The sequence below is a fragment of the Vigna radiata genome, chromosome 11 (assembly GCF_000741045.1).
Source record: "Vigna radiata var. radiata cultivar VC1973A chromosome 11, Vradiata_ver6, whole genome shotgun sequence".
NCBI classification, from domain to species: Eukaryota; Viridiplantae; Streptophyta; class Magnoliopsida; order Fabales; family Fabaceae; genus Vigna; species Vigna radiata.
The window spans coordinates 16,748,342-16,762,389 of record NC_028361.1 but is presented as its reverse complement, the minus strand read 5'-3'; the positions used below and the strand labels follow the sequence as shown (position 1 = coordinate 16,762,389).

Below are 14,048 nucleotides of genomic sequence, written 5' to 3'. Positions count from 1 at the left end.
TTAATTTTAAAATGAATTAAATTAGCAATCATTTAAAAGATAAAAATAAAAGTATAATTATTTTAGTTTAAAATAAAAATTAATTAAAAAATGAAATTAGAAAATAAATGTGTATACAAATAAAGTAAACATTTTATATAGTATGGATAAAATATAAAACAAATAAAGATAAAAGTACAATTACTTTAGTTTAAAATAAAAATTAATTAAAATATAAAATTATAAAAAAGTGTGTATACAAAAATCCCTTTTATATAAGTATAGATAAAATATAAAAGAATTATAAGATATTTTATTGAGAAAAAAATTGTGACCATTTTAGTAGTTTTTTATACATTGATCATTTGTGTTTTGTTTATAAATTATAAATTCTCTCCATACTAACTTATTCTATTTTATTTATGTTCTTATTTGATCCAATAGAAATACTAAAAAATACCTATTAATTCTCTTCATTATGAAACAATTTAAATTTATATTTATCAGGATAATATCCACATATTATAACTAATATTAGCAATTTAGTATTATGGTTATTATTTATAATAAGGTATCATTTTTTTTATTATTAACTACTTTGTTATTATACTTGAGATAAACTATTTAATTATAATTAAGTCAACTTGAATAGATCATCAAATTAAATAATTTTTTAAATATAAGATGTGACACTCGAGCATTGGTCGGTGCAAGAGGCACGCGAGAGGCACAAACAAAGAGCGGCTCCTTACAGACTTATAGTGGAAGGGGCACATGGAAGAATCAAATATACACCAGAGAATAAGAGGGATTTAGAGACTCTATAGGTATGGTACTATAGGGTTGAATTGAAAAATAGCTTAAATGAATTGATTTAACTACTCATATTAATAAAATGCATTTGCTTTTCGGTAGCCTAACCCATAAGAACTCCATGCCTAACCCATAAGAATTCCATGATTAAGCGTGAAGTAATTTATTATATAAGCATTTATTAATAAAAGTATTTAAAAATAGTATGTTCAATATTTATTAAAAATTGATACATAATAGAATATCTTTTTATAATAAAGTATTAGATAAATAATATTTTTATTATATCTTTATTATATAATCAAGTTGGATAAAGTTTTCAAATAAGTTTATGGTAGACATCATTGTCATTATATGAAAATTTTATTAAAAACAACTCATGGATTTCCTTCACAAATATTAGTTGAGACTTTGAACTCCAAATACTAGAAAAAATGATAAATTCCTCAACACATTAAAAAAAACTATCATTAATCAATTCTTTCATATTCCGAAAAAGACCTTTGTTTTTAGAAGTTTTTTTTAGATGATTTAGTATTACTTTGGCCTGACCTTACTAGGTTTCCTTGTATTTTGAACTAGCTCATTATTCCCTTCAGTATTAGAATCTTCCCTTTTATCAAACATATTAGCCCATTTAGATGCCAAAGGATTAGGATTTGTCGCTAAACTACTATGAATTGAATAAACCTTCCAAACTATTGACAATGACAGTGAAATTCTTCAAAGGAGGCATACTGACCAAGGAATCATATTTCACCGGCACAACACCATTAAGATTCCTAATAAGAGAAGATTAATTCACAACACAAATATTATCATGATGATCACCATTGGCTCTTATGATTGAACAACATGTTGTACAACAAGTTACACCATAAAAGACTGACTGAATCATAGGCTTTACCGCAAACTCCACCACTTGAACTAAAGAACTCTTAACCCCATCCTATATATTAACCACCTCAGGACAATAATGTTATTATATTTTTATGCTAAGTATTTACTCCCCACCAGAGATAATACTGGCATATTCTATTATAACCATCATATTCTATTATAACCATCATTTTACAATTTGAACAAAGTAAAGACAATTTTTCATATTCAACCTTAATAATAAACACAATTCTTAGTTATTCCACTAAAATTTAATTAGACAAATAAGATAACAAATCAAATTTACCAAGACACTAAGAAACGTGTAAAAAGAAACTTCAAAACTTATTATCAATATAATTATATAAAAATGAAAATGTATGAATATAATGTGCTATTGAAATTCATAAAAATATTAGTTAATTTAATTTTAATCGGATATACTAATTCAGTTTAATTTATTAAAATATACATGAGTTTATCAGAGATAAATACAATACAATCAGTTTTCCATTCAATATGTAATTATCATTTAATGTGACGATAATAAAAATAATAAAAAATAATTTATGTAACTAAAACTTCCTAAAAAAATAGTTTATCCTTATAGAATTACATGTAAATTTAAGCTATGCATAAAGAAACTGCTTTTGATTATAATCCATTTTGATTGGAGGATAGAAGAACATTTTCACCGACTTTCAGCTCAAAAAATCATTCTCAAAGACCGAATCAAAAAACACTCTCAAAGACCGAGTCACTTTGGAGAGGGAATTCGAACGTTAAAACTTGGTCCAAAGTCTTCAACAAAAGGTGTGAAAAGGAAAGGGAACAAGAAAATGATGAACACAGTGCAAAGTTGCAAAAAAGACCATAGCATGGATATCTACATATTAAGCCAAACTTTTTCTTTTTTGAAATAAAAAATGACATTCAACCGAAAATAAATTAGTCTGCCTATAAAAATACCATATATACAACTTTTTTTATATAATTAATCTAACTTATTTTAGTTTCATTTGTCAATAAACTATTTTAGTTTATAAAAAGTTTCCCTTTATTATTTTTTCTTTTTGTTTTTTGATATCTACACTTTAATAATTTCTTACTTGATTGTTAGTTCATAAATATATTTTTTTAAGATAATATATATATGTAAATAATATTTTAAAATAAAAATCATAAATAATTTTATAAATATATATCATGTTTTTATAACAAGCTATAATTAATTTATGTAAATTTTAAAAATTGACATGATTTTCTTTTACAAAATTAGTTAATTTTTATTTAGGGAAAAAATATTTTTCTTTAAAATTTTTGTGGATTTGTCTAAACATCTTGGTGAAGGTGGTATTAGCAAAAGAGTAAAGTGATGGTCAAAAGCAGGACCACCATGGTAACTTGCAATTCCATTTTCATCCTCCTCAAAGGGCTAAAAATGTAAATTAGCTTCTGCAATTGAAGCTGACCATTTCTCATTTTGGTCTGTATTCACAATTTTTCTGATCTGTATTCCAAAAAATATATCAACTTGCTCAGAAAATTTAAAGCAGTCTTTGAAATTCCTAATCATTTCAAAACTGAAACTGCACGCGTTGCAGAGCTGAGTTATCTGTCTCGTTTTGATTGAGGAATCAAAACCGAGATTCAGAAAAAAAAAAAAAAAAAAACAAAGCACCCTCGATTCTCGGTTGTTTTTTCGGAACTATCCCTGTTTGTGTCTCGAACACAGTTTTGGTTTTGCTCTTTGTCTTCTCTCTCTTTCTATTTGGGTCTTTGCCTTTTCTTTGTCTTTTGTTTTCCTGTTTGGCGTTCCTTCTGCCATGATTGGAGGCAAAGATCTTGTTCCCAATGGCGTGGACACCGAGGGAGAGAACTCAAGGAGCAAGGTGCAGCAGCATCAGCATCGTGATTTTTCTCAGGGCAAGGAACGCCCACAAGAGAAAAAGCAAAGTTACCCGGAGAAGAAGAAGGTTGGTGTTGATGAGTTTCAGTCACCACCCTCAAAATTTGTCTCTTCCGGGTCGCAAGAGTTGACCCTCAGCTACCTCTGTGACAACAGAAAATTGAGTCTTGTCGAGAGAGAGGTTGACGGCAGAAGCTCGGTGAAGGGCAAAGAAGTTGTGGTTTATGGGAATTCAGATCAAGATCAAGACGAGTTAAGGTTTAAATCGTCTCTGGAAGAGGTGACAGCATTTAGTGCGCGACAATACTTCGACCAGGATTGTCTCCGGAGGAAGGTGGCTGTGGGGAACCAAAAGCAAGATCAGGATGAGAAATGGGTGGAGAGGGATTTCTTGAGTTTGAGTGAGTCAAGGGAGAATTCTTCGAAGAGATCCATTGATGAAGAGTGTGAGAGGGAGAGGAGTGGTGGCAGCAAGAAGCAGAAGCTTGAGACTCTCAGTCTCTCTCTTGCTTTGCCTGATGTGTCGCTCTCTCTCACAGCTTCAAACGCTTTGCAAAATGGTGACCAACTTGTTAAGCCAAAGCCTGGTATGCCATCCACAAGGCCCACAACTACCATCAATTCATGTTCAAATGATTACACTGCAGCTTCTATGTCTCAATCTTACTCTCACCCTTTCTCACACAACCCAAGTTGCTCAATCACCCGAAATTCAACCGACAATTTTGAGTATTCCCACAGCAAAGATGATCAAATTTGGCATTGTGGGGAGGGCACTAATGGGTCAGTTCATAGCAGGTTCAAGCCAATAGGAGATGGGGTTGCTTTGGCCAATTATTCCTTTATGCAAGGGAACAGTCACTATAAGGCTACTAGCTCGGATAACCAATCTTTTTTCCCTTCAGAATTGCCTGCAAGAGTGAGGTTTGAAGCTCAGTCTGAGGGCTCCAGGGGAAAGAATTCTGAGAATCTGAGAGGCTTGGAAGGTGTGGATGGTGGGAAAATGATGAAGTTTCCTAGATCAGAGAGAATTCTAAGAGAAATTGTGTCTGAGTCTATCCCAACCATGGCTTTGCAATTTCAGGAGTTCACTGATGAAGTCATAACTTCAATTAAGGAACACTTGAAAGGTCTCATTGATACACCAGAGAAGAAAGGGGAATTGATGAACCTCCAGAATCGGCTTGGCCGAAGATCTGACCTCACCAGAGAGACTCTTTCCAAGTGTCATAAAGTGCAGCTAGAGATTTTGACTGCTATCAAGATGGGGCTTGCGAGTTTCTTGTCTGGTAAGTTCCAAATCTTGGAGATGGTGGAGGTTTTCTTGTATATGAGATGTAGAAATGTGAACTGCAAGAGCTTGCTGCCCGTTGAAGACTGTGACTGCAAGATGTGCTCAGGAAATAAGGGGTTTTGCAGTTCTTGCATGTGTCCTGTTTGTATGAGCTTTGATTGTGCAAGTAATACTTGTAGTTGGGTTGGCTGTGATGTTTGCTCACACTGGTGTCATGCTACCTGTGCCATTCAGAAGAATCTAATCAAACCTGGGCCTATCTTGAAGGGTCCTTCTGGGACCTCTGAGATGCAGTTTCATTGTATTGGCTGTGGACATACTTCAGAAATGTATGGCTTTGTCAAAGAGGTCTTTGTGTATTGTGCCAAGGATTGGGGCCTAGAAACATTGATGAAGGAGCTTGACTGTGTGAGGAGGATTTTCCAGGGAAGCGAAGATCGCAAAGGGAAGGAATTGCATTTTAAGATGGATGATATGCTGTCAAAACTTCAAGCTAAACTGGTTTCTCCTTCGGATGCCTGCAACTTTATCATACAGTTTTTCAGCTGTAAGTCTATGAGCTTTGGTCTTTACTTTTCATTTTCAATTTATCTCTTTGTGTGTTTTATGAAAACAATTGTGCTATTTAAACACCTGCTGCATTTAAATGGGAATCATGAAGTATGAATATCATGATATTCTCCACGGATTAATAAATCAAATTGATTTTATTCAAATATTTGATGTGGTAGAGAAAAGCATTATGCTCTGATATATAAAGATTTTCTTTTTAATAGTAATTATGACAGACATTTAACAGTGAGGCCAGAACCAGACATTTAACCTTTAAAATGATTTATCTTTCCATTTCTCATACTTTTATAGCCACATCATGTTCTGTATAAAAATAACTACTTCAGAATTCAGATTCAGATTCTACCATATGTTCAGTAGCATCAAATCAGGCTTAGGCCATGTCAAGTACTATAAAAGATTAGTGATCAAGCTGCAGCATTTGATGTGTAACCAACTGATTAAAGATTTTGGAATGGCATCCGAGAGTGGAAGATTTAGGAATGACTTTGTACTTTCTAAAATATTTGGTCCTGCTCAATAGGGCATTTCGTGTTGACTCAATTGTTTGTCATAGGTTGCAGAAATAGAAACAAGGAATGTTCTTTCATCACCTAAGGTGTCTACTGTTACATAATAATTATTTCTAGTCTTCTGGTGATTGGTTTTGGTGAATGATGAATTATGTTAAATTGACCACTCAGTTCTTATTACATGAGTTTGCAGATTTGGTTGATGAAACTTTTTTATCATTATTAGGCACTGGCCACTTAATCAAGCAAAAAAATGCTTGAGTTGGTTGGAATGTTGTATGCTTGTACTTCCCTTTAAGGATGAAGTAGCTAAATCTTATAATTCATATTTCAACGTGCATTTGAGTCTGTGTTTTTCCGTCAAACTAAAAGCCTCACCTTCCACAATTGTGAATACTTTTTCAGCTTTTAATAACAAATGCCTGCTTGATTTGACTATAATTATACTGATGATATTTGATACCTAACTCTGAAATTTTTTTTTCTGATAAACAGACACTGATGGCACGTCAGATTTTCCAGCTTCTGGTACATCCACAAAGGATTTGCCAAAATCTAAGTCTAACCTTACAGTAGACACAACATCATCTCTTTCACAATCTACTTCTTTAATTCCAAAATACCCTTATGACATGAGCTTCACAAGGTCAAATGATCTTCAACAGAAAGAGCTGAAAACCTCCCTCTTGAGTGAGCAGAAAAAGGAGTCTGATCTGCACCTTGAGGCTTTACTAAGGAAAGGAGGAGGGCTTGAAAGCTTGGAGAGCATCATACGGATAAAAGAGGCCGAAGCCGGAATGTTCCAGAGCAAGGCAGATGAGGCAAGGAGAGAGGCTGAGGGATTCCAGAAGATGATCAAGACAAAGGCTGCACAGATGGAAGAGGAGTATGCAGAAAGGCTTGGCAAACTTTGCCTGCATGAGGCAGAGGAAAGGAGGAAGAAGAAATTAGAGGAACTCAACGTGTTGCAAAATTCACACTATGATTACTTCAACATGAAAAGCAGAATGCAAGATGAGATTCATGGTTTGTTGAAGAGAATGGAAGCAACAAAGCAGCAATGGGTCTAATTCATGTACTTTGTTCTTGTTCTTGTTTAGTATTTTTCTCTCTGGAACACCCAGTAAAATGTGTGCAGCTTATTTATCCAGTACCAATTTGTTTTCTGCTGTTTCTTCTTCACAATAGATAACTTTCTATTGATAAATTGAAGAATCAAGTTTTGTATGCTTCATTGAGGGGCTTAAACCTGAATTTAGCCATGTTCTTCGTTAGAGCTTGCAGTTCTTGTTTATAATGTTAAACAAAGAACTAGTGACTATTTTTCTTTACTAGACAATAATAGTTGCATACAGATTTTCCTTTTCTCTCTGATCTATATTTGATTTTTCCTTTATTTCTTTACCAACTACTGTGGTTTGCTTTTAAAATTGCTATTTCTTTCAATAACTAATATTTCGAATTTAGACATTCTTTGTTGTTTTGTTTTTATCTTGTTTTTCTGTTATGTTTTAAAATATGTTTTTGTATTTTTGAGGCTGTCTTTCTTTTATGTTTTTTGGTGGTTTACTAATCACAGAAACCACAAGAAACTATTATGACTCTAAGAAAAGGGAGAAAAAGAAAATCTAAAATAGTTGGTAACCAATGAGATAGAAAACACTAATTGATAAGATTGAGTGTAGAACACGTAGCATACAGAGAAGGACAATAATGTTCCTAGACAATAATTATTGTAGGACTTTTTGGTACACCATAGATGGATGAGGGCATGTTTTATCCTTCAATATTTTATTTCACAGTTGGATAAATTGACTTTAATCTAATACTTAGCATTTGTTGTGGCTAAGTCACTCCCAATTTCTCTTTGCTAATTGGAGAAGTCAACACTATAATCTTACCACCCAATCGATTTCACATCACGCTTTGGCTTTGTAATCATTACAATTTGGTTCAAAAGGATCAAATTATGTAGTTTTGTTATGCATATAAAAAACAATAAATGAACTTTCTAAATTGACTTCTGTGGAGGCCTGTGGGCCAGCCCACACAAGGATGAAAATGAAAAGAAGACTTTTAATTATAGACAACTTTTTCATCTCAAATTAGATCTCTTTAAAGACACCAAGGATGTATTACAAGTAAAACTATATTAAAGAGTTAAAAGAAAAAAAAAACTAAGATTAAATATTTCTTATTTATTTTAAGCAAATAAAAAGTCATATTATAAAAAAAATAATATAGTCACATAAGAAATAAAATTTAAATTAATTACATTACAGTTAAAAACAACTTGTAAGGTAAGATTTGTAGTGATTTATATATTATAAATCGGTCTTATTTTTAAGGAAATGTGGGACTTCCAACACCACTCACACCGAGATATATAGTCTAATTTAATCATACAAAACTGATTATAAGATGAAGTTTGTAGCAGAGATGTATAGCCTAATTTAATCCCACAAAACTGATTTAAAAGATGAAGTTTGCACCTAGTTATATAGTATAAATTAGTGTTATATAATATTATTAAATATTCAATATCAAATAAGGCATTCTCATTTCTTCAATATCAAATATTTAAAAAAGAATTAAATTGTATACATTTCAAATTAAAATACCAAATAAAATTTCATGAAACCTAAAATAATGACAATGACATAAAATTATTATATTAGAGTAAATGAATTTCTTTTATACAATTTCAATGATAAAATTACACTTATGATAATGAGTTAAAAAATAAACATAATTATAAAAAAAATATCAAAACAACATTCTACATGATAAAAATAAGCAACAAATAGAAATATTAAAAAAAAGTAGAAAATGGTTAAATGTGTGTCTTGAAAACAATTTGGCAGATCATTGGATGAAATTTCATACAAGAAACAAATGTATAATTAAGATGAAAATTAATTGAGAGTTTCTGTCATTGAATACTTAAATTAAAGGTTAAACATTCTCATGTGAAAAAAATAAATAAAGATATTAAAAATGAGTAAAAAATGTGAGGTATAAAAAATATTTAATTAACGTATATCATTTGAACCTATACGCACAAATATTGTAATAAGAGGAAAAGTATATTTGATATGTGAATCAATAAAAGAAAGTATATTTGAAATGCAAATCAATTTCATGGTAAGAGAGAAAAAAAGTGTATTTGAAAAAAAATAATAATTATAAAACTAAAAATTATATATATATATATATATATATATATATATATATATATATATATATATATATATATATATATATATATATATATATCGATAAATTATGAAGGTTGAAAATATATATATATATATATATCGATAAATTATGAAGGTTGAGATGAGTATTAGGAAAAAACGAACGAGAAGAAGTAATGTAGAGAAACATAAAGAAGAGCAAAATTGAAGCATGAAAGGAAGATGGAGATGAATATTAAACATGTTATACCAGTTATAGTGATTAATGATATAGAAAGTCTCTTCTAATATTACACTTTTGTCACTATGCCAGTTTTTATACTGGTTCAAGGTTTAACTGGTATAGAAAAACTACTTTATGTAACATCCAAAATTGTAGCATGTAACTATCTATATAATAGTCATCAAAGTTTTAATAATTAATACAGATCAATCGCTAACAGAAATATGAAGTAAAATTTATACTCATCCAAAAACAAATAAAATTTAAACTTTATATACAATTGGGTTAATCAAAACTATTTACAAACTTAAGCTAAGGAAACTAAATAACAACATCTCCTTCATCAAGTACCTGCTCCAAGAGAACCTCATCTCCTTCTGCTCACACTCATAGGATGATCGATCATAGCAAAAAAGAGAACACAATAACATACAAACACAAGCACAAATAAAAGGGTAAGCTATTTCACAATTAAAGATAGATACATATAAACTCATCCAAACACTTTTCATACAACGAACATATCAATATACCATCATTAAACACTTTATGCATGCCACTAATATGAATGGATTGTCCGAACTTAGAATGAATGTCGAACTATGGTGGGTTGTGCACTTGTGGTGACTTCTATTGCTTTGCAAAGCCATTGCCAATGAGTTTCACCTTACCACACTCACAAGGTTAGTTTGTTCCACACCTTGGATCATACTGAAAGCATCCAAGACTAAGACATCCTATTACTCTCACCACATGTGTCAGTCTTCTCTATGTGAGAATGACTGACCATTAGAGTGTCAAGATACCCAAGACTGAACTCTCTGCATTCAGACTACAAATACTTGGAACTACACCAAGAATTCCACCTTGAAACTCATTTTCACAACTTTAAGCACCTTTGAAACCATGTAAATATGTCACTTTACTTTCACATTGAATACCAACATGTATCATCTTTAATCATATATTAAAAGACATTAAACAACCAAACAAATCATTAGAAAACACTTGAAACCATTCCATATACATTAGTACACAAGAACAGTCCAAGAAGAACCACTAAACAACACAAAACCCCTTTAAACTCATACTCAGGCAAGGAAACAGTTTTGAAACCCTCACCAATAGCTCTGGAAGGGTCCACCCCCCCCAAAACGACCTAAAGAACGTCCAACATGGACATTCAGAACCCTGAAAACCCCCCAAAACTGGTGTAGTAGTGCCTAGTTGCGCTCAGGGGCTGGCGCTCAGTATCCTAACCACTAGAAAATGGGTGCTCAGCGTTATCAATAAGCTAAAAATTAAATTTTCTCACTTTTAACACTTTACCCCCAACTTCCAAAGGCCTCTAGGACCCTTCAAACCTTGAAGAAACTCTAAAAACACTGTTGTAACTTAACTTGACCCTTTAAAACCTAAATTCACTCCTACAAGCTACCCAATTTCAATTCTACACTTTTAAACCTTCATACCACTTTACAACCTGCATAAACAAGTCTAAATACACTTGCTAGCACTCTCCAATACCTTGGATTTGTCCCGACTATTCTTCTCTCCATTTCCAACCCTTAAACCCTCTAAATTGGACAAAAACTCAACCTATGAAGTCATTTACCATTTAATAACAGATTTTACTGGTTTTAGCACCTAGACACGTCCTAATAGGTGTGATAACAAGCCTCTAACTTTCCAAAATAGTGCAAACCACTTACCTCAATATTTCACTACTCAACATCCTTTTTTCATACCAAAAACACTTGAAAATCACCCCTATATACTACCTTTTTCATCACATATAGTTTTCTTAACCATCTAACACTCCTAACAAGTTCTAAATTACCTCATGATAGTACCAAAACAGATCTCATAACATTTTCATACCTATTTTTTAATTTCATTACCCCAAAACCCTCCTTTTAAGCTTAAAATCTAAGTAATTTGATCAATACTCTCACAATCATTTGCATTCTGTTTCAAAAAATAAAATATCCTCATCACACACAATTAAAACATCATGCAACATCAATCATATCGTCATTTCAATCACAATAACACCATATCATCAAAACATTAATTTAACATACGTCAAATTTATCCAAACATACCAATTTTTACTAAAATGTCTATAATTTATATAATTACTAAATTTACACTACAAACACAACTAAGATAAGGTCTAGCTTCCCTTACCTCAAAATAATTTTTTTTGACAATTTTTAATGAGAAAAATAATTTTTTTACAACACATACGTAATCGTTTGTGATTGATCAGTTTTAAATATTTTTTTAAAGGTAAATTCATACAAACCAAGAAAATTATGATATGTATCTTGTGGTCAAAAAGTTGTTAAAAAGTGTTGTTAAAATATCTAGGTACAAGTCTGCCATACACTTATCCACCATGGGAACCCAAGGAAAATGATATTTTAACACCATTTTTTGACATCATTTTGACACTACACACGTGTCAAGATGTGGTTAGACGATTTCAAATTAAAAAAATTGAAGCAAGGGCATATTTGGAAGAGAAAAACCAAAGTTTTTTTTTTTAATTTGAAATTGTCGAACCATATCTTGACACGTGTGCAGTGTCAAAATAGTGTAAAAACAATGGTGTTAAAATATCATTTTCCGGAACCCAACGAGAATACCACAATTTGTTCCAACAAATGAAAACTTAAAATAAAAGATAATGATACTTAGACAATATTTTTTTTGACAATATTTGAACATCATTTTCATGTCAATCTGTGATTGGTGATGTGAAATGGTTGTTGGGAAGATACTTAAAGAAAAAATGTTGATAACAAATAACATTACAATTGAATTTATGGAGAGAACTCTTACAAAATTAAAAGAAAGAAAGAATAAACAAGAATATCAAAATAAAATATGTATAAAGAGAATTGAACAAGAAGGAATGAAAGTGAGGGAGTTGGTGAATTAATTAACAAAGGTGCAATGGTTCCTGATCTCACCGTTGGAAGCAGTGAGGACATCAATGGAACCCATTTGAACCATTGCCTTGGCAAAGTTCTGAGACCAATTGGCAGGATGGTTGGCATTGCTAAGAACCAATTCCCTGGTGGATTGAGAGGTGAACAGCGTCTGATCCGATGTGAGCAAGCCTCGGTGGTTGATCAATCCATCGTAGTATTTGGTGTCCAAACGAATGGGAGTGGAAGGATCAAATGACACAGTTGGGTCTGAGATGGAAGGTGGCGCAGGACACTTTGTTTTCAAGGTTTCAGCGTAGGAAGACTCCATTGATGGGTCTTGCGGCAAGGTCTCATTGAAAGAGTACAACCGCTTAGAGAAGGAAGAACAATGCGACAAACCAATGGAATGGGCTCCTGAAAGTGTCACCATTTCATCTGCAGACAAACCCTTTCGTGAAAACCTACTCACAAGCTCATCGGCGCTCAGGGTTGGTGCAGGCAGATTCTCTCCCGCTTCATCGGCCACAGAGACACGACCGTCTCTGCGTCCTGTTGGAACGTCGTAGTTTATGCCACCCACTTTAAGAGCACTGTCTCTTGCTGCCAAGGCCAATATGTCTGCGCACGACACCGTTTTAGGACATGCAGCCTCCAACTGTGCCTTGGCGTCCTCAATCACTTCGAACCCACGCAAACTTGGGTTGTTGGCAAAATGGTCTCTTTCTGCTGGGTTACCTGGGGTAGATGCTAGCAACACGGAACCATCGCAGCCCTGAAGAAATATGCATAAATGAAATTCATGAGGGTGTTCTTTAATATGATTATATAGTTGAGAATTGAGTGATTGATTTTACCCTGACAAAGCAGTCATGGAAATGCATCCTTATGAGACCAGCTGCTATGCCTGAGTTTTCTGAAATGGCTTTGTTTACAGTACTTCTGACTATTTCCTCCGCAGATGGACATGTGGAGGCGTAGAAAGCCACTTTGAGAGACGCTGAGGCCAATGAAGAAACAGAAACTAGAATGAGAACCAAAGTTGAAATGATTGGAAGGAAGCGGAGAGTGATAATATCCATTGTTGCAAAAGGTGGTAGGAAGCTTAATTAGCAGAATATTGTATGAATGAAAGTAAGGTTAAGGAGAAGCTAAAATGAAAGAGTATTTATAGGTTGTTTTGAAAGATATGGTCATCAAAGTGTGTCTGCGGTTGAACTCTTCTCTTTTCTTCTTCAGCTTCAGTTTTTGTTTATTGTTTGATTATATGAAAATTATGATAACATATTTATTTACCACTTGCAGAAGTCCACTGAGAATTTTTTTCTTGGTTTTGTGTCTGCTGCATCTATCTGCATCTGCATGTGGCATTTAATTACTTCAATTTGATGAGAACTTTTCACATTTTTATAGTCAATTCTTCAAACTTGTTTTTGTTGTCTACAGGCCGCTCTGGGCGTAGACGGGTTCAAGAGGAGTCCAGTGGATAAATTAAATACACAAATATCTCCTTAAAAGAATCACATTTGTCACATTTTAAATAACATTAACACATCACCTTATTATTGTCGTTATTTTATTTTTAATAAAAAAAAAACTTTTTTTTATTAGTAACTAAAAGAAATACAATTATAAACAACTAATATACTATAATTGTATAATAATAAAAATTGATGATTAATAACTTAAGTAAGGTTATATCTATGATAAACCTTATACATGATTATTGTATT

General features: G+C 32.5%; 2 protein-coding genes across 2 annotated transcripts; one reads left to right on the top strand and one right to left on the bottom strand.

The window, feature by feature from the left end:
- The first annotated feature begins 3,173 nt into the window (after positions 1-3,173).
- LOC106777750 (protein OBERON 3) lies at positions 3,174-7,326 on the top strand. The gene is made up of 2 exons (XM_014665486.2): positions 3,174-5,421; positions 6,455-7,326. The coding sequence occupies exons 1-2, from the start codon at positions 3,498-3,500 to the stop codon at positions 7,027-7,029; spliced, it is 2,499 nt and encodes an 832-aa protein (XP_014520972.1). The 5' UTR covers positions 3,174-3,497; the 3' UTR covers positions 7,030-7,326.
- A 4,913-nt stretch (positions 7,327-12,239) lies between these two features.
- Positions 12,240-13,498, bottom strand: LOC106776836 (peroxidase 5-like). The gene is made up of 2 exons (XM_014664302.2): positions 13,173-13,498; positions 12,240-13,090 (listed from the first exon to the last, which is right to left on the bottom strand). The coding sequence occupies exons 1-2, from the start codon at positions 13,395-13,397 to the stop codon at positions 12,323-12,325; spliced, it is 993 nt and encodes a 330-aa protein (XP_014519788.1). The 5' UTR covers positions 13,398-13,498; the 3' UTR covers positions 12,240-12,322.
- Between the last annotated feature and the right edge of the window lie 550 nt (positions 13,499-14,048).